Source organism: Trichosurus vulpecula, chromosome 1 (genome assembly GCF_011100635.1).
Source record: "Trichosurus vulpecula isolate mTriVul1 chromosome 1, mTriVul1.pri, whole genome shotgun sequence".
Classification (NCBI taxonomy): Eukaryota; Metazoa; Chordata; class Mammalia; order Diprotodontia; family Phalangeridae; genus Trichosurus; species Trichosurus vulpecula.
The window spans coordinates 378,730,344-378,752,552 of record NC_050573.1 but is presented as its reverse complement, the minus strand read 5'-3'; the positions used below and the strand labels follow the sequence as shown (position 1 = coordinate 378,752,552).

The 22,209-nt window shown below is 38.5% G+C and overlaps 1 protein-coding gene across 3 annotated transcripts in view; it reads right to left on the bottom strand.

The window, feature by feature from the left end:
- KATNAL2 (katanin catalytic subunit A1 like 2) overlaps nucleotides 1–22,209 on the bottom strand; it is a 57,469-nt gene that overhangs the window by 4,668 nt on the left and 30,592 nt on the right. For all 3 annotated transcript variants that reach the window (XM_036740928.1, XM_036740929.1, XM_036740930.1), the window contains exon 11: nucleotides 21,670–21,780. In XM_036740928.1, coding sequence (XP_036596823.1) covers nucleotides 21,670–21,780 — 111 coding nt within the window. The remainder of the gene's footprint in view (nucleotides 1–21,669; nucleotides 21,781–22,209) is intronic.

The following is a 22,209-nucleotide window of genomic DNA, read 5'->3' as shown; positions in this document are numbered from 1 at the left end:
CTTTAAAGCACTAAGTAAATGTTATTATTGGTATTGAAGGTCCTTTACAGCTGTAAATGGTAGGTTACTATAAACTGCCATGCTGCCCAACTTTGTGAGTGGCCTCTAAAAGTTTAATGCCTCCCTAATGAATCCAGTATAAAAACAAATTTTTAACCCAGGCTTTTCCTGAAATGTAGCTCATATTTTCTGCAATTTTAATGTGCCAGTACACCTTTTGAAGTGTACCCCTGTGTAACCCTATGGTCTGTTTTCAGTTGTGAGTTCCTGAAGGGCAGGAACTACCCGTTACTTTTCTTGTACAATGCCTTGGTGCTCAGTATTATTTAATGATGATGAGTTTTTCTATAAAATAATATCCCTTGACACTGACAGTTCTTTACCTCCACCTCCAAAAGGGTAAGAAATATTTTTAAAGTAAAACTACTATCAAAAGGAAACTCCCTTAAAGTAAACCCCACAAGAAGTTGTTATATTTATATATATATATATATTCATATATATATAAGAACAAAGGCTGCTCCACACTCTACCGAACACTCCCAACCCCACCCTAGGTTCCATGCTGCTGAGCCAAAGAAAGTTAGAAGCTAATTGTAGGTGGAGTAACCTTCGCAACCACCTCAGTCTATCACAGGTGTTGGCTTTGTCTGTTCCCCATGTGACAGAGCCTGCTAAACTAAAAAAAAAAGGTTTTAAACAACTGCAGATGGGGTAATCACAGCAAGCCTTCACCAGCCACCCATAATGGAGCCCTCCCTTGGCAAAGGGTTAGTAAGAATCCTCCATCCATCAACAAGGGGAAGGTTAAAAGTTGTCATGATAGATATGGTGGTAGGGAAACCAGCAGAAAGACTGAGAAAATAACCAAGCAAAGGACAACCCTCAATGCCACGAAGAAATACTATAAGATGAGTAAATTCCAGGACAAAACTACAGAAGAATAATTCTTCAACAATTAAAATGGGAATCCCAGAAATGATTACAGAATGATTATCGAGCTCCAAGGAAAATAGGATCTCACTAAGAATTGAAGGAAGAGAAAAGAGTTGAATAGACAGCTGAAAATAGAAGCTTCTAGAAAACTTTAGCAATGTGTTGGGCATCTTGAAAGAAGAATGGAGGGAAACAGAATTTAAACATTAAACGACAACATCAAGACATGTTAAAGAAAAGTTAAAAGAGCAAGACCAGAAAAACGTGTGATATCAAAAACCTGAAAAAAGCTACAGAGAGATAACTGAAGAATCATTTGGCTTCTCAAAAAACAGAATTTAAAAATCTCAATGTTATATTTAATAAATCATAAAGTTGCCCAAAAATATTGGAATCAGAGTAGTGACAATATACAGAATCCACAGGTTGTCACCAGGGAGAAACCCCATATATGACATAATGAGAAATGTGATTCTATGTACACATCAAAGGAAAATAATGCAAATGACCAGGAAGAGACAGACCACATACCAAAGAACCTCTTCAAAACTGCAGAGGGCTACTCATTAATTATGAGTAGGACTAGACTGTTTTGGGGGTTCCTTCTAACTCTAGATCTATGATTCTAAATTTCAGAAAATGGCTATTATTGTCTCCTCCAAGTCTTCTCTATCCTAGGTTAAACAGCCCTAAGTTCTTCAACTTATCCTTCACGGCATGGTTTCTAGTCCCCTCACCACCTTGGCTACCCTCCTAAAATTCCACCCTCCTTCAACACCCAGAGTTTGTCTTCTCCTCACATAGCCTTGCACATAATAGGTGATTAATAACTGTTTGCTGAATTGAGTCAAGAATATAAGGCTTACCCTAAGCTATTGTAAAGCACCTTTGGTTTTCAATTTTTGTACTACACTACTATGTGTGTGTTCAGGGCTGTTTGTCCTTTTGCTAAATACTACTATTGTTTGAGTTCTTATGTCCACTAGTTCAAATTTTTCTGTCTCTTCATTTCCATACAGACTCAACTGTGGGCCAATAAAGCAGCTGCATAGCTTGTTGGTATCTTTTCTAAAGGAAAATGTCAATAGATGAAGTATGAACACATTGCCCTTAGTACATGGACTTTGTAAAAATCTATTTGTGCTACTCAAAGGCCTTTTCCCCTTTTCTGGTTTTCAACTCTGTTTCAGACGGAAGACTGTTGGGCATAAGTGAGATGTCACTATATTCAGTTACAAGCCCCCTTTATAAGGGCCCTATTTGATGTTCTTGGCTCTAAATAACCAACTCTCTGGAAGGCAGGAAAGTTATAACATACCCAAACTCAGAGCTGTCATAAATCCCCATGAAAGTAAGGCTAAAAGAAAACCAACTTGCTGGCTTCTGGTGACATGAAAGCCCCTGTGTTTGTACCAAAGATGCAAGCCAGAACAATCTGGCACATAAAGTCTGAGCCCTGGTCAACATCAGGATGACACCAAGTGTGCAAAGACTTTCGGGAACTTCATCCATCCATCTATCCATACATCCATCCATTCATACATCCATCCATCCATCCATTCAAAAGCATTTGTTAAAGGCCTACTATGTCCAAACCATTTGTAAATACTGGGTACATAAAGATAAAATTCTAAAAATTAAAATAAATTTTTAAATTAAAAAACAGTCCCTTTCCTCAAGGATCTTACCAGCAAATGGGAGGATATAGTAAAATTGGTATGTCCCAGTGCAGAAAGAACAGGATTCAAAGCCTAAGGCACTAGATGGAAGGCTAAATTCTCCCACTTAGAATCACAGGATCTCAGATTTAGAGCTGAAAGGGACCTTGGACATAACTTGACAAGTGAGGAACTGAGAAACTTACATTCTCAAAGGAGGAGAAGAAGAAACAGTTGTCCCTTTGGAATTCCACTGTTTCTAAGGGTCAGTGAAAAAACAAAGCAATAAGGTAACATACCTCATTAAAGAAATAGCCTAGGAAAGGAGAGGGGAAGAATGTTAGAATTTAACTACTTGTTTTGAGGTGTTAGAGGAGATTATTGCTCAAACATGGAAGTGCAGGGTGGAACTTGAAGACCTTCATAAGTCCCATGCTTATTTGTACCAGGCAAGGGACGGTTTTGAAAAAAAAAGCCAAAACAATAGGAAGACTACAGAGATTTAAAAAATATCATTAAGTGGGAGACTGAGTTGAACAAGGAAGAGGAAGGAGGTTAAGTTGGCAGATAGAGTAGAATCAAGAAGAGAGCCTCAAGCAAAACAGACTACAGTTACAGAAGCTTTTAAAAACCTCTACACAATCTATCTTTCCCCCTTCTTTACTCATTTCTCCCCCTCTGCATTCTGAGATCTTGCCACTCTGGTCTCCTTGCTTGTCTTCGGACATAATACTCCATCTCCTATCTGTCTGCCTTTGCATTGGTTATTCCTCACGCCTGGACTGCATTCTCTCCTCATTTGTACTTTGCAGAATCCCTCTCTTCCAGATTTAGCTCAAACACCCCTTTATCCCCCCAATTTTAAAAACATTTTTATTTAAAATTTTGAGTTCCAAATTCTATCCCTTCCTCCCTGAGACATCAGAACAACCAGATATAGGTCATACATGTGCAATTGTGTAAGACATTTCCATGTTAGTCATTTTGTACAAAAAAAACTCAAATAAAAGAAAAAAAATGAAAGAGTGAAAAATAGCATGCTTCAGTCTGGATTCAAACACTATCAGTTCTTTCTCTGGAGGCGGATAGTATGCTTCATCATTAATCCTTTGAGACTGTCTTGGATCACTGTATTGCTGAGAATAGCTATGTGATTCACAGTTCTTCATCGACCACTATTTCTGTTTACTGTGTAAAACATTCTCCTGCTTCTGCTCACTTCACTATGCATCAGTTCATGTGAGCATTTCCAGGTTTTTCTGAAATCATCTTTGTCAAGAACTACCTTCCTGATCCTCTCATCTGCTAGTGCCTTCCCTCTCAAGCTACCTTGTATGTAAGTATTTACTTTCAGATACTTTGCATTAGGATCTGGCCCTGTGTTAGGGTGACCATAGACCTTTAGACACTTTGCCAGCATCCAAGTCCTTGTTGAGGTCAGGCTCTGTATGAAAGCTTCTGAGATTGTTCGTGTAGAGAGACTGGGAGAGACTCTTGAATCAGCCATATGGCTTTTCTCTTCAAACACTCTGAAAGGAAAGGCCCTTCCTAGTCAATGTAGTCTTGTTAATGCTGCAGGTGAGGTGGGGGTGAGCCTTACCTACCAGGTTGGGTGACCTGACTCCTCCAACCCCAAGGGCAATTTCTTTCTCCCATGGCTGAGTTAGGAAGAAGTCAGTTGCTGGTGATTACAGCACTTAATTAGAATCTCTGCTTCCCTTCTCTTTTTAGAGGAAGAAATTGGTGCTATACCCAGTCAACATATTCTGACAGCAATTAGTTTTCCCCTGCAATTACCATGCATTCATTTGTCATCACTCATTCAAAATAAAAATAAATTAGTGGCCACTAACATTTGTGTGTTGCAATGTGGGTGATAGAAATTGGGGGTTCCCCAGCAAAAGAGTCATCCAGCACCAATATGAGGCTGGAGAATGGAAAGGGTGGTTGGCAATAGCTTTTCCCTCATGAGGCTGCCAACCTGGTGAAGCTGCCTGCAACAATTTTCAAAGCCAGTCCAAGGGGATAAGCAGGAGGGAATAAAGCACAGAGAGTAATCTGTAATTTGAACCTTCTTTCCCTATGTGTATGGGTATCTATTCAACTAGACAGAAGTATAGATCAACATAGATAAGTCTATACATACTTAGCAATATGGATCTGTCTATCCAGCTACATTTATAATATTTTGGGGAGCCCCAAAGCCAATGATGAAAGAGGGAGGGACTGCACCGTGGTGCGCTCTCCTGAACTCTTCTACATTGAGCACTCAAGCTCCTCCATATTTCTTGTGGGATTTTCACCCATCATGCTGGTAATATGTCGGAAATACTAAACACTACATTTATTTATTCTCTTTAGTTGATTCTGCAAATATTTATGTACATACTTGTCCCCCTCGCCCCTCCTTGAGAATGCAAGCCTTCCTGAGTGGAGGGATTGCTTTATTCTTCGTATTTGTATCCCTAGCTCCTAGAATGGTATATAGTAGACACTTGATAAATGCTTGTTCATTGATAGCTGTTACTCTCATTTATTTAGTGCTCTGAGGTTTATAAAACCCTTTCCTCAAAACAACCCTTTGAGCGAGGCAGTGAGATGTTATCATCCCCATTTTCAGTTCAGGGGACAGATTTGGGAAGGAAAATGCCTTTCCTATAATTGTGTACCTAGTAAGTTTCAGAGCACCTTCACTGTTAGGCAGGTCCTGTGTGCAGGAATTAGGGAAGAAAGGGGGCAAGAATCCTAGAGGATGAGACAATGATAAGATATCGATGAGGTATGATCTGCGCTGTTGGAGAAAGTATCTGTATGGATGAGATCACAAATCCCACTGGAGCGCTGACCCTGGCAGTGACATGGAGGATGGAACTGAAAGAAGGCCTAGACTAAGGTGGTAGCAGTGCTAAGGGGAAAGAAAGAATCCATTCAAGAGACTCCCAGAAGGAAGAATTGAGGCTTGGTAGTTGATTAGGCGCTTGGGGAAAAGGAAAGGGAGTTGTCAAAGAGGGTTTTAAGGTTCTAAGCCTGGTGGAGCAGGAGCATCATGACCCTACTCACAGAACTGTGCAAGACAAAAAGCTGCTGTATTTTTGTCTGGTCTGGAGCAAGATGGGGCCCGCAGAAAGAGAGATTCATCTGCAAGAGGCCTCGTTCTCTTTCCTTTGCCCACCTAGCCCAACAAGACCCATCTCTGGCCTTAAGGAACAAGCTCCAAATCCCAACAATGCCATGAGAAAATTGTTTAATGCAGAGGTAGGTGATAAAAAGGCCCCTTGGTGATGGTTCTATTGATCAGCTAATGCCCTAAAGAAAGAGATTTACTTCAAAACTGCTGGTAGGCACAACATAAATGAAATGATGACAGCCCTGCTGGATGAATGCACTTTTAATGACACCAATAATAAAAGTCATACAAGGGAGAGAACAAAGGACAAATGAAATGTATCATGGGATCATCATTCTTTAGAGAAGAAAAATAAACTTGTAGCCACCAAAATTAAGAGTCCCCCTAGTTTCTTCTTGGAGGAGCAGCTAGGCGGCTCAGAGGATGGAGTGCTGGGCCTAGCCTCAGGAAGATCTGAATTCAAATCTGGCCTCAGCCACTTACTAGCTGTGTGACCCTGGGCAAGTCACTTCACCCCTGTTGGCCATAATCCACTGGAAGAAGAAAAGACAAACCCCTCCAGTATGCCAAGAATACCCCACAGACAGTATTAGTGTGCTATGGTCCATGGGGTCACGAAGAGTCAGACATGATTAAACTACCACAACAACAACAGTTCCTTCTTGCTCTGATTTCTGTTCTCAATACTTCCAATGCGAAACCTCCAAGGCCCTAAGTTATCCAAGACAATGATGCATAAATAAATTTAGACACATCAAAATTCTTTAAACATTACAGAACAAATAGCTTAGCACCCCTGGGCTCATCAGCTGTGGGCTTTTCTCAATGGTGGTCACTAGATCAGTCTTAAACTGAACAACGACCAAGGTGGTCTACAGAGATCATGAATCCATACATTGGAATCACTCAACAACCCTGGGATACACTTGTGTCACTAGATTTGAAATCGGGAGAAATGGGTTCGAATTCCTACTCTTCTACATACTACCTATGAGATTGCGGGCGAGGTTCTTTACCTCTTTGGGCCTATGTCCTCACATGTAAAATGAGGGGGTTGGAAAAGATAAGGGATTCTTAACCTGGGATCCATGGGTAGATATCAGGGAACCTGTAAACTTGTATGGGAACAATTTACATCTTTATTTTCACTAGCTCGTAACTGAAATTTAGCATTTCCCTCATGTAGATAACTACTCATTACTCTGAGAAAAGGGTTTTAGGCTTCACCAAACTGCCAAAGGGCCATGTCCATGACTTTTGGCTAAGAATCCCTGGGCCAGGTGATCATGAAGTATTCTAGCTCTAAATCCCACAGTGCTAGTCTTTTGGACCTTCCAAGGTTTCCTTAACACCGTCTCCAATATTTAATGGTGGCGCTGTAGGAATGAAAGAGATATCACCTCAGAATGGTGACGGATCATCATGCACCATGGCTAGGGCTAGCCCAGAAGTACATTGTGAAGACACATATACACACACACACACACACACACACACACACACACAATGGATATGGCTTGCCTTCCCAATGAGTAGGGGAGGAGCTGGAGAGAAGGAGGGAATCTGGAACTCAAAATTTTAAGAAATGCACGTTAAAAACACACTCTATGACATCAGTGAAAAGGTGGCTATGGAGGAGGATGGTAAAAAAGCAAACAAACATAAGAAAATATGGCTCAGTCAAATAAATGAAAGAGGCCAAAGATGTACAGACTACTCGGAAGACTTATTCCTGCACGTCATGAATATTTTCTTCAAGAGGCAAGTACAAAGCAATGGACATAGCAAATCTTGAATTTATTGTTTGTTGAGTATTTTTATGGTATTTTCTATGATGGATTTAAAAAACCAACAACCTTGGAAGAACAAAAAATCCAGAATATCAAGGGAGTTGATGAAAAGAAATGCTAAGGAAGGTAGCCTAGCCATACCAGATAATAAACTGTACTACATAGCAGCAGTCATCAAAACTACTTGGCACTGGCTAAGAAACAGAGTGGTGGATCAGTGGAATAGGTTAGGTACACAAGGCAGTAGTCAACTGAGAAATGGTCACAGGATATGAACAGGCAATTTTTAGAGGAGGAAATTAAAGATATCTATAATCATATGAAAAAATGCTCTAAATCTCTATTGATTAGAGAAATGTAAAATCAAAACAACTCTTAGGTACCACATCTCTCCTGTCAGATTGGCTAACATGTCAAAACAGGAAAATGACAAGTGTTGAAGAAGATGTGGGAAAATTGGAACACTGTTGCATTGTTGGTGGAGTTGTGAACTGATCCAACCATTCTGGAGAGCAATTTGGAACTATGCCCAAAGGGCTATAAAAAACACATACCCTTTGACCCAGCAATACCACTTCTAGGACTATATCCCAAAGGGATCACACAAGGGGGAAAAGGACCCATATGTACAAAAATATTTATAGCAGTTCTTTTTGTGGTGGCAAAGGATTGGAAAAGGACCCATATGTACAAAAATATTTATAGCAGTTCTTTTTGTGGTGGCAAAGGATTGGAAATCAAGGAGATGCCCATCAATTGGGGAATGGCTAAACAAATTGTAGTGTATGAATGTAATGGAATACTATTGTGCTATAAGAAATGAGTAGCAGATGGGCTTCATAAGAACCTGGAGAAGCTTATATGATCTGATGATGAGTGAAGGGAGCAGAACCAGGAGAACACTGTACACAACCACAGACACATTGCTTCTGTGATGTCTGGCTGATAGATTTGGCTCTTCTCAACAATGCAAGGACAGCTTCAAAAGACTCATGATGGAAAAGACTATCCACATCCAGAGAAAGAATTACAGAGTCTGAATGCAGATTGAAGCATATTATTTGCTCCCTCTTTTTTCATTTTATTTTATTTTTGGTTTTGTTTTATCTTTCTCATGATTCATTTCATTGGTTGTAATTCTTCTTTACAACTTGATTATTGGGAAAATAAGTTTAATGTGAAGGTATATGTAGAACCTGTATCAGATCACGCGCCATCTTGGAGGGGGAGAGGGCAAGGAAGTGGGGGGGGGGAGAAAATCTGGAACTCAAAAACTTGTGAAACTGAGCGGTGTAAACTAAAAATAAAATAAACAACACGTATCTAAAAAAACCCAACAACCCCAAATTCTGAAGTCCAAAATATTAACCTTTAGGAGCCTCCTATTCCTGTTGTGCTCTACGGTGACACTTCATCTCATCCATTCAGGAAGCCAACGTCCTCCTGTTTCCTCCCTCTTTCTTCTACGAAAGCCTCTTTCACGGAAATCATCTGATCGCAATCATTTTTACCTGAGCACAAATTTAAGCTACTATTATATTTCCCTGGCATAATTTCATTTGGGCCTTCTCTCTAGTGCAAGAATGAAAAACGTGTATTAATGGGATTTTAGGCATAAATGAGCAAACAAGGGAAGAATTGTGAGGGGGAGGGGGAGCAGAAAGACCCCTGCTGGAATCCCTAAAGTCACAACCCATAGAAGGACCTCTATTCTGCTCAGGCATAATACCAGTCCCTGCATACATAAAACATGGAATGTGGCAAAAAAAAAAACCCACCACCAACAACCACCTTAAAGCTCTCTCTTAGGATTCAGCTACCAGAACAGAAAGATTACACAGATGTTTATAAAACCTGTCGACCTGGTATAGTAAATTTGTTATTGAAAAGGAAAACAGAGGGCTTTAATCTTGATAAATGAGCACTAAACATTTACCAGCTCACATAATTTTAACAACACTCGCTGTCCCAGCTCCACAAGGGTAAACACACACACACGCAGAAAGTAGGTAGTAGGGTAAAATAAACACTATTGGCCATCTGGTACCATTATATCTTTTGACGAATTCTTTGACCATGTCACTCACTACCCCTTCACTGCCTTTAGTGTACTTTTTGACTCATCTTTAATTCCTAGAAGGCAGCTGTATTCCCATGTCTCACTGCCACACAGCAACACAAGTAAAATGTCCAGCAACTATGGTCCACAGCAGAGTTTGCTGGAAGCCACAGCAGCCAAACTCACTGAGGAACTAGCCCTGAGGAACAATGTGCTTGACTCAGGTGAGCACTGCATCTACTTGGAACCCAAAACATCGTGCCCCACAGGCAGGGGAAGTGACCCATGCAATGGCTATGGCCACATATACAGAAGTGAATTTGATGGGCAGAATGTGTGATATTCACCGCATGAATTTTGATCCGCTTTCCCTAGGGACCAAGTAGGTGTAATAAAAGGGAAAGTATGCCCTAGTTGGGAGACAAGAGGAGCGAATAATATTAAAATTCTGTCTTTGCTATAGTTCCTCAACAAATATCCCTTTATAAAACCTAATTGATGTTAAGTGGTTAATTCATTTTCAGGAAGAAAAAAAGTAGTTAAACTGACAATGATGTAACTCGTTGAATGAAACCAGGGTGAAGGCACCAAATGGAGGCTTGAACAATAGACGTGGAGGACCCCTCCCCCAACACCTCAGAGTTACCTCTAGAACCCCAAGAGAAGTAGCCACCTAAGCTCAGTTTATAGTCTGAGTGGGTTTGGAAGAGGGAGTCAAGAGCTAATATTCTACGATAAGAATCATCTGCAGTGGAATAAGTTACACCCAGATTCCTTCAACAATATATAAAAGTGCCCTCCAAATTGAACTTCATTCTCCAAGAGTTATATAGGAGTCAGAAGGAAGAGGAGGATCTCAATGCTCCTCCGTCCACCACTGACCCTGCCAGGGTATGGTTGTTCTCTCACTGCTAGCCATCTTAGTCCTTTGTCACTGCCACAGCATCCAGCTTGAACATTCCACTGTGTCCATAGTTCCTTCTTCCAGCCCACTCAGCCTTCTGGCCCAGTATTCAGCCCTTTGTGTCCCAATAGTCTTGCTTTTAGCCAGATTGTTTACTACTGAGTCTCCCACCCACAGGCCAGCTGCCTACTATGACTGCCTATCCAACCCAAAGACTCTTGTAGTTTATATGGTCCTAGTTCCATAAGACTCTCTTGCAAAGCATGTTCTTCTTACCACAGCCACCCCTTGAATGGAGGAAAGGTAAGTCTGGCAGAAGGAATAAAAAAATTAGGCCGGAAAGTTTGCTGAGATATGGAGGTTAAATACCCAGGAAGCAATAGAAGCCCTTATACTGTCCTTTGACCTGGGAGGGAGAAGAAACAAGGAGGATGTCAAAGAAGGTGATAATCAGGAATTAATAAAGAAGAACAAAGGCCGTGACCAACAGAAGAAGCAAAATAAAAAGTAGGCCTTTAGCACTTTGCAGTAACTGCTAAAATTTATAACTTTATACCAAAATAAGAGACAGGACAATTCTGTCAAGGGGGCTAAGGGAGGAGAAGACAATCTTAAATTTCCAGGATTCTAGCACTTAAGTTGCCTTCATATTTAAGAACTCTAAAAAAAGTTTAAAAGGAGAGGAGGATTTTTTTAATGAAAAAGTCCTATAAAAATAAGAACAAGAAAAACCATTCAAGATAATATGTGTATCAGGGTACTCCTGATAAATTGAGTCCCCCAGGGTAACAGATACAATGAAGTGTTAAGGTTTTGCCCTTTTTAGACTTTAACACTAGTGGATCATATCCTCAGTGACCTATTTGCACATTTTATAAAAAGGTATGAAACTGGAAGTGAGCCATTCATAGCTTGTAAAGGAATTGTTTAGACTTAGAAGTAAAGACATGCCCCAGCTAAACTAATAGAATTATACAGTAGCTGGCCATTGACTGATGGGGCAGCTAGATGGTGCAGTGGATACAGAGCCGGGTCTAAAGTCAGGAGGACTCGTCTTCCTGAGTTCAAATTTGGCCTCAGACACTTACTGTGTGACCCTGGTCAGGTCACAAGTTTCCTCAACTGTAAAATAAGTGGGAGAAGGAAAGGCAAATCACTTCAGTGTTTGCCAAGAAAACCCCAAATGAGGTCATGAAGAGTCAGACAGGACTGAAAACAACTGAACAAAGCCAATGACTGGCCATGCCTTTGGTGGCCTTAAAAAGCACATCATAACTTTGAGGACAGTCATCTCTGGCATTTGGGAAGAGAGACATCTAAGAAGGAAGTGAGTCTTGAGAGGGATTTATTCTTCACCTTTCCCTTTTCAACTCTACCAGAAAATAATGGGAGTGAGAAGTAGAGAAGAAGGAATTTCTCATTCCCCACCTCCACTAGCAATGGCATCTTATAGCAGAGCAGTTCCTTCCATAGGAGATGCCATGCAGGCCCAGAGAGTCCAGCTAAAGACTTGAGTGGAGCAGCCCTGAAGGGTCCAGCAGAGCAAATCAGAGGAAAACTCTAATGAAATAAAGACATTCTACAAGACAAAATACTCAAGAGATAAAACATCTGCAGCAATGTATGCTGAAATACCATGACAAACAGTGCAAGAAATTTCAAATGATAAAAAAAATTGTAATTAATGAATTAAAGGAATCAAATAGTCTAACAAAAATTAAAATAAATCCCACTGATAGTAGGATAAAATAAGAATTAATAAAAACAAGTAACATAAAAGAACTGAAACATCAATGGAAGCAAAAAAATTAGAAAATAAATGTAGTTAAGCAAAGATCAATGAATAAAGAAATTACAAATGAGACTATGTTCAGATTTCCAAAGAATTTTAAAAGCGACTAAAGACTTGAGAGATAAGGCAAGAAATGTGAACCTTAATTAAGATTTTAGGTCAGCAACAACCAAACCAACCATACATCTTATGAGAAAGTAACTGGGAAAAAATTATCAGCATTAAAAAAACAACTCACAAAATAGGTAAAATTCTGCAAGTGGAAGATAGACCACTGCAATGGAAAAATCCAAAAATGTACGTCTCTAATAATAACATCATTACTCACATTTCTATAATGATTTGAAGTTTTACGAGTAATTTTTTTTTTCACAAGAACCTGTGAGACAGATAAGGAAAGTATTATTATTCCCATTTTACAGATGAGAAAAGTGGAGATTAAAGAGGTAATATAACTTGCCTAGGATCACACAACTAGTAAGTGTCAGATTCAGGATTTGTACCTAGTTCTTTTTACTCTTAGATAGTATTCTTTCCAAGGCAAATAAGTATTATATTTGAAAGTCTGAGGACAAATAATGACTTACGCATTAAAATTACACAGAAAAAATCAGAATCTCATCAAAAGAAATCAAAGATAAAGCTGGGCAAGTATACATATGTATGTATGTATGTATGTATGTATATGTGTGTGTGTGTGTATATATATATGTGTATATATATATATATATGTCTTAAAAGCACAGGCATTGATCTGAAGATTACATATCTCGCAAATCCAAGCACACTGTTTAAAGGTAAAATAGTATCTTTCAAAAACCAGAAAGAACTCGAAGAATTTATCTACAAAATTCCCAATTAAAAATTCCAAAATAAGACATATAAAATATATCTTTTCCATTGAAATAGAAACAAGTTAGAAAATAAGATGCTAAAATGAACATTATGATTACCAAAAAAAGAAATGTTAAGTTGAAATATATTCATATTTGTAAGTAAGTGTTTTAAGTTGACAAGAAAAGGCCAACATTAAAAAAGAAGAGGGTTGAAGAAGAGACGTGATAATCCTCAAAGCTCAATTTCTATCTTTAACAAAAAAGAGGATAAAGCTTCACAGGGAGTCATAATGAATTAAGAGGATAAAAGTCAGAAATGTAAATTTAGTTTATTAATTAGTCTTCATAGTAAAAATAGTCATAGAAGATAAAACTCAGTCCTTCCAGAAAACATCTGTCTTCAGGAACAAAAATTTAAAAATGCCAGAAGACAAACCCAATAACATTTATAAAATTTAATGTGAATAATATTAATTCTTCTAATTAAAAAATAGTTATAGACTAGATTTAAACAAAATCCATAAATTATGCTGCTTACAGGAAAAGCACATTTAATATGAAATGATAAAACTAGATTTAAAATTAAAAGGATGGTTTAAAATTCACCATGCAACTGTAAGTTAAAAAAAAGCAGCAATGACAGGAAAGGATGAATAAAAGGAACAAACCATTGGCAACCAACGAAAAAGGATCAAGACGGTCTTGTGACCAAAAAGATGGCGAGTTCAACACTTTCTCCAGATATCCTTAACTTTCAAAACCTCTTTTAAAAAAAGAGGAATTATTCATCATATGTAGACCAATTACAGCTGACTCCATGGGACAAAGAAGAGAGAATGCCAGAAAGGTAAAAATCCTTATAAATTATCACTGGAGAATTTTTAAAGTGTTCATTCAGTACCCTTCTCCCGTAAGCCTCTATAGTTGCATCAGGGCAGTACAAGCTAACACAGGGGCTAGTACTTGTGGTCCATTTTGGAATTCTCCCACGCTGCAGAAACTCTGCCATCTCACTTCACTCTCTGTCTGCCCTACTACCCTGCTACAAGTAGAAAACATTGATTCTGTCCAGCCAAAGAGAGGAGAGGATGGTGGAAAATATGCTGCCTCCTGAGTGAATCCAGTTTTATGTTAGGGAACCCTTAAGCCTACAGAAACTTTGTTGGGAACACTGTTTCTGCCCTCCTCCAACCATGAAAAAAGTATCAGCCCAGCTCTGAAGAGTTAAAAAAGATAGCCAGGAGAGGAATTGGGATAGAAGTGGGGGGAAGCATTTGTGGCTGTGTGGGGCCTGTAGTAAAGAGGACTGAGAACTCTGTTTGGGCCAATTCCTGACCCCCTAAGAGGTTACTCAAGGCAGAGACCCAGACTGGTGAACACTGTTTCCCCCAGTGATTAAAGAGGCTGAGGTAGTTTTGCTGTCCAGTCTTGGAGGTGTACCCACCAGCAAATAGAAAGTGAGAAGAGAAAATAAGGGGAAAAAGGCTTAATTACCAAGGATTTCAAGAGGAAAAAACTTTGTTTCAAAGCCCAGAGCACAAGCAGATAGATCAACAAAGAAGACCCTAAAAACAGAAGGAAAGATGAGTACTAAATCCTGAAAGAGATTACAAAGCTCTTGAAAATATTCTAAGATGAAGTAAAAATGACTCGATGCTTAAGTGGAATCCCTGGGGACTCCTATGAGAACAAGGAACAACAAGAAACTTCAAAATGGTTCAAATGATAAATAAAATCCATAACAGAAGAAATTAGTGAATATTGCTCAGAATGAAGAGTTCTCAAAGTAAAATTTAAAAACTCAATTAGCAAAACCAAAAATATTGAACCAAAAGCGGAAAGTTTTTCTAAAGAAGTGAAAAGGAGAATAACAAATATGAAACACAAAAATACTGCAGTGGAGGAAAACTTGGAGAAAGAGAAGCAGAAAGTAATAATATTAAATGAATGCATGGACTCTGTACTACCCAAAGAAATTGACCTCGGTGACAGAATTTAAGGATCATAAGTTTCCTTAGGAGGACATGACAAAAACAAAAACAAAACCTTGATGCTATAATGAAGGAAAATAAAGGAAAACTGCTCAGAATTTTCTGGATACAGAAAATCAAACATTGCTTAATAAAAGTCACATATATCCTCCAGGAAAAATAACAACTCTACTTTTCAAACTCCAAGATACAGTATAGTGGTTAAATTGAAAGATTTCAACAGCAAGTAACAAATTCTGCAAACAGCCAGGGGAAATCCCATCAAATATATAGAGGAAGTCTAAAGTTCTACCTCACACCCATCAGAATCCCACTTCCTGATAGAAAGCTAATAAACTCAAGATGATTCTTTCTTTCCTTCTTTCCTTCGTTTCTTATTATTCAATAAGGTGGTGATGGGGAGGCGGGTAGAGAAAGAGGAAAAGAAAATAAATGCTTGTTAATTGAAAATAAAAGTCATGTCCATCAGAATGGCAAAGATGACTGAAAAATAAAATTACACACGTTTAGGGGGATATGGGAAGTGAGGGACACTGGGCACCACTGATGGAGATGTGAACTGGTCTAGCCATTCTGGGAAGCAATTTGGAACCATACCTAAAAAGTCACTAAACTGTGACTTTGACCTAGAGATGCCACTACTATGTGTATAACCCAAAGAGATATAACAAAGAGGAAAAGGACCCATATGTACAAAAATATTTACGGGAGCACTATTCATAGCAGAGAACTAAGGGAGTACCCATCAACTGGGGACAAAACAAATTATGGAGTATGAACATAATGAATTATTGTTGCATGATAAGAAGTGGGAGATAGGATGGATTTGGGGAAATTTGTTAAGACTTTTATGAGTTTGCAGAACTAAGTGAGAAGAACCAGGAGAACAATTTATACAATGACTACTACATGTAAAAGAAAGCAGCTTTGACCAATGAAATTACCAACCACAGCAATACATACTTCCCACCTCCAAAGTGGTAACAGACTAGACACATGAACGAAACATACTTTTTTTTAAACATGGCCAATGAATGAAGCTGTTTTGCTTGTCTATGTTTATTTGCTTCAAAGGAAGGTTTTTACATAGGAGAGTTGGAGGAAAGAAAAGACGAGAGATGCTTATAATGATACCAAAAAAGAGCAAAAGAAAAGAAAATCAATGAAGCATTTAAAAAAATGCACAGAAAAGAAGGAGGTACAGGCAAGCGGAGCAGCTCTGAAACTAACATACTGAATTTATTATATACTTTTAAAAAGGAAACTAACTAGATGTGATGGAGATTTGTAGGTTCACATGTAATCTTTTTTCTGTTCTTTGCATATGGAAATGTTTATATTGCTATTTGTCAAGTTCAAAATAACAAAAAATTACATATGTGTGTATATGTATGTGTGTATGTATATGTGTGTGTGTGTGTGTGTGCGCGCGTGCGCGTATGTAAGTATGTATGTATATATGAGGGGAAGGACCTGGCCATGGCTCTTGTGGTTGGTGTATCTCTTCTCACTTTCCATGCCACTTCCCTGTTTCCCTGGACCTAAAAGCTCAGGGGGATGTACAAATTCATTTGCATCAAACTATTTAGGATTATGTATTAACAGTTCTTGTGGTTACAGCAGTTAGTTTAGCAGTCTGTCAACTCTGAAGCCAGATGACCAATGCTTTACACAACTGATGAAGTTTTCTGTATTTAACAAGTCTGACTTAGAAATAAAGAAGGCTTCCCAGAGGATTTGTTAATTGAGGGGTCCCTGCACTGTTAATCTTAAATACTTCATGCCCGCCTTCTATTCAAATGGGAAACAGCTATAGAAAAAGCAGAATTTGTGTTTTCCAAAATCTAGAAAAGTGAATGTGGCAACACATTTGTGTAAGTAAGGAACCAGCTACTACAGTGATTTGATTTAATTAGTATTTATTAAACATCTGTTTAGACACATCTAGGCAGCTAAGTGGTGCCACAGAGCACAGAGTGCTGGGGTTGGAGTCAGGAAGGCCTGAGTTCAAATTTGGTTTCAGACACTTACTAGCTATGTGACACTGGGCAAGACATGCCACCTCTGGTCATCTCGGGGATAACAACTTCTATCCTGCAGGGTGGTTGTAAGGACAAATGAGATAATAATTATACTATATAACATATATATATATAATATAATATATATGTATGCATAAAAATGTATGTGTATATATATATATGTGTGTGTGTATATATATACATATATACACACATACATATATATACACACACACACAGTGCCTAGCACATAGTAGGGGCTTACTGCCTTCTCCTTCCCCCCTATATGCTAGGCTTTGTGGCAGGTAATGGATATACAAAGATAAAAATGGAAAGGTTCCCACTCTCCAAGAGCTTTTGTTTTCCTAGGTAGATGAGGGTAAGGATATGGTATGAACACAGTTAAGTACGTCCAAGGCAATTTGAGAAGGAGAGAGCATGAACAACTGAAGGCATCAGGGGAAGCGGTTCTTGAGGAAGATAAAGATTCTAATAGACTAACATGATGAAACAATACTTCTCAGGTCTATGGAATAGGAATTTTTGAGCTAATGCATAGAAATGGAAGATGGGATGTTGGCTTTCGGAAATAGAGTGCCAGTTTGGCTGTGACGTGGAGAACATGAAAGGGTAGAGCCTTAAATGCCAGGCTGAGGATTGTGTATTTCATCTTAAAATGAAAAACCACTAAACATATTTGAGCATGGAACAGATATCACCCCACTATGCCTCGGGAAGATGGTTTTAGAAGCTGTGTGGAGGAAGAATTGGAAAGAATGATCAATTAGATGGCTATTATAGTGGTACAGGTGAATGTTGGTAGAAGGGGAAACGGCATATAGTTCCCAAGTTGAATAAAATTCAAATCATCCTCTTTGCCCCAAACTAGTTGTTCTGAATTCAGATCGCTTAAAATGTACATGGAAAGTTCCATGTTACTACACACAAAACTATAAAGCCATTCAAATGGATAAACTACAAAAGACAATTGATCTCAATGGAGACAGTTGATTGTATAGACCCTAGTAGAGGTTTCTGGGTTAAAAAGGTTAGTTGTATGATGGTCATTTCAGCCTTTTTTTTAAGTTGTATCTGACTCTTCGTGACTCCATTTGGGGTTTTCTTGACAAAGATACTAGAGTGGTTTGCCATCTCCTTCTCTAGCTCATTTTACAGATGAGGAAACTGAGATCAACAGGGCTAAGTGACTTGCCTAAGGCTGCACAGCTAATAAGTGTCCGAGGCCGGATTTGAACTCCAAAAGATGCTTTAGTGCCCAGGTGCTGATGACATCACAGACACAACCAAGCAGCCAAATGAACCCATCAAAATGAAAACATAAATGGGTATAGATCTTGTGGTTATACAGCCTTCTTGAGTTGCTTTTAGATAGCTCTGTAGTTGTCACAATACATTACTATTTATGTACTATGGGAACATATTCTGGTTAGATTTTATAAGCCACTGCTATTATAAGAAAAAATGCGAAGAAATGACTAACAAAATATTTCTTTCTGGAGTACTTATTGCTGACAAATCAAAGTTTTGGTGTCATAAGTGGTATGAGTGACTGCTGCTGTCAAGAGTCGCTCTAGGAAATTATTTAAGCATGAATGGTTTGTTAAAGAAACTTTTAAAAGAACAGTCTGATATTTTAAGCTAGTGCTAAACACCTTACTGCTTATTACTAATGAGAGGAGACAAGAAAAAGCACAAGCAAATCAACCATAAATTATCTACTCGGTATCTGCCATGTTCTGAAGACTTTGACAAGTATTACAGGGAATACAGTCAATCAACTTTTAAGTATCTGCTCCAATATGTAGCAGGCACTGTGCTCAGTGCTGGAGATAAAATGGCAAAAAATGAAAGCATCCCCGCCTTTAAAGAGTTTACATTTTATAGGGGAAGACAATCTGTACACATAGATATACAAAATATATGCAAAAAAATAATTGGCAGGGAAGGTACTAGTATCTAAGCAGACCAGGAAAGGCCTTCATCTCACAAGCTTTAAAAAAAACTAAGAGGTGAAGTGAGAGAGAATTTCAGTCATGGAGGAAAGCCTATGCAGAGACTGATATGGGAAATGCAACACTGCGTGTAAGAAGGCCACTCCTGATTCCCTCAGTTTCCACCCCCCAGTCCCACAGCAAATTACGCTGAGTTTATTTTTCATATTGTAAGTATTCATATGTATTCATTTGTATTTACTTTTACACGTACGTGCTGCTTTTGTAAATAAAATATAAACTTTAGGTTTTGTCTCAGTGGCTGATACACAGTGGGCATATTTAATAAATGTTTTTCAACTGGATAATTTTTCATTGGAAGAAGGAGAGACAAGGCAGGGACACCGATCAGGAAGTGATTGTCTTGCCACTGAACTTTGACGACTCTGGAGGAGAGGGTGAGGCTGACAGCTTTGTGCAACTCTGCCTCACTTAAATGCAATTCACAAGCAAGGCAAGAGATCGCCTCTCTTCGAAAACCAAGTATGAACAACAACAACAGTACAGGGGAGAAGTAACGGAGGCTTAAACCAGGGTGAATGCCAGACAAAAGAGGAAACAAGAGTCCATCAATTAACTACAGCTTTATCTTCACTTTTTTCTTCAGGACAACTTCCAATACAACTTTACCTTCAATGCAAATCATTTTACTCTCATTATTTCTTCTAAATTTCTGGTTGTTTTAATCTGGGGCTTTGGTTTCCCAGAGGATACAGGAAGCTGCAAACCTACTGCTAACAGTTAAGTAGAGGTCAGCTTTAACTTGCTTTGCATCTTCATTATTTGGGCAAATTATCATTGAGTTAAGTAGACATCTAAAGATAGGATTTCCCATAATGGCTCTGTTAAATACCCTGTTTCCCTCTGGACTCCTAGGCCTAGGTTTATGAATACTCAGCAATTGAGGCAGGTCAAATTAGCCCTAATTGTGCACACTAAACATTTCTAACCTGCCTATTACCTTAAATGATAATATTAAAGTTGAAATATTTATTATTCCTCTGCTTATTTTCACATGAAATGACCCAGATGAGATGTTATTTCTCCTTTCTCTGCCTATTATTCCCTGATACAGCAGGTCAGGGAAAGGGCTAAATAGACAGAAATAATGTGCTTGGTTTTAGAGAAAGGAGCCAACTTCCTCCTCTTCAGAGTGGAATGAATAAGTTAATAGAACCTAAGGGACAGCTGAGTGCTCCGCCCTGAAAGATGCCCCAAATAAGGTTTGACACTAGCCTGAAAGAACTTCCTCAACTCCAGAAAGGTCAATGATTACTCCACTCACCAGAAGAATCAAGAATATCATGGGTATTCTCTCTGAGAACATGACTAACTCTTTCTTATGACATACCTGTCTTTGCATTTATAGAGTACTCGAGAGTTTCCAAGGGCTTTTGCAGACATTATCCTGTATGATGACTGTGTCACTCTGAGGAGAGCAGGTGTTCTTATTCCCATTTTCACCTTCTTAACATATACGTATGTATGTGTGTATGTATGTATATATATGTATATATATATGTGTGTGTGTGTGTATGGATATATATAGCATTGTAGGTGAAATGGATGAAGAGAAATGGACTAAGGGCTTGGAGATCTGGGTCCTAATCCAGTCTTTGCCATGAATCAGGCGTGAGGCCAGAGAAGTCACTGTCACTTCTCCAGGCCTTTTGGTTCAGTCTCTTTACTATTTGATTGACCCTAAAACCAGGATTCTAATGGTGGATTATGTATTCAATTAGATAATATTTATTTGTCTACTTACTGTGCTCTAGATAAAGATTTTCCTCTTAACTTTTAAAAAATATGCCCATTAAATCCAACCACACCACTCCAGGAGTACTCTTTGAGCCCTATAGAGTTTTAAGTACTTCATAGATCTAGGTCAAAGCCCTGTGTGTGTTGGGGGGAGTGGGATGATAGAAAGGAGAGTAGACTGGGGAAAGGGGCAATCAGAATACATGCCATCTTGGGGTGGGGGAGAGGGGAGAGATGGGGAAAAAATTTGTAACTCAAAATCTTGTGGAAATGAATGTTGAAAACTCAAAATAATCTTAAACAAAAACAAAAAAGCCAAAAAACAAACAAAAAATAAATTACTGAGATGATAAACATACCAAGTACTAGTACAAGTATATATGGATGTCCTTTACATGAGGGCTCTGAAGTAGACAAAATTTGTTTAGTTCATCATTATAATCAAATGTGAAATAATGATATTAATAAAACATTCATCTGTATTTGGACCTTTAAAAAAGTCTTGTGTGGCTTAAATATAATTTTTAAAAATTTGGCTTTAAAATGGAAGTAATCATTTAAAATATTAGCATATGGTCGGGCTAACATATGTTTTCTTTATTAAGAATGATTCTTACTTGGTACAAGTAGTAAGAACTGCAGAGCCTAACAGAAAAGCTTCAAATTAATCTTCAAATGCTTTAACCAAATATAAAAGCTTTTCTCTAAGTTCTCTGGATAAAATCTTTATCTGTGCTTAGAGGCTCAGGCAAATGTATTCAAAATGTACCAGCCTAGTCTCTTACCATGGCAGATTGGAAGCTGCTAATACAAAGACAAGGTCTTCGGATCGGGCCAATCCGTCCATCTGCATTAGCAATTCTGTCTTCATTCGAAGACTTCCTTCATGCTCTCCCCTACAGAGAAGTAGAAAAGCATGAATGTCCAAAGTGTGGGGAATCATCACTTTTATTTCTAACAGTGTAACTCACAATAAACTAACTCTTCATTACTATTTCAAATTCTTTACAACTACAAACCATGATTAAGTTATACTAGCTAACACTCATGCAGCATGTCAAATTCCCCCTTCATTTCACTACACTGAGATGCCACTGATACTGAAAACAAACAAACAAAAACAAAAAGCATATGACTTAGTTTAATCTTGGCATAAAGATTAACAGAATGGAAGTGAGCGAATGCTGATGGTGGTATTTAACAGAAAAAAGCCATCAAATTGAGGATTGGCAGTAAACTAGGAAACAGCAGAAGACAAGAGTGTTATTGGGGGATTAAAGGCAATGATGCTGTGTCCATCTGTAGCATTATATGTATTATATAGT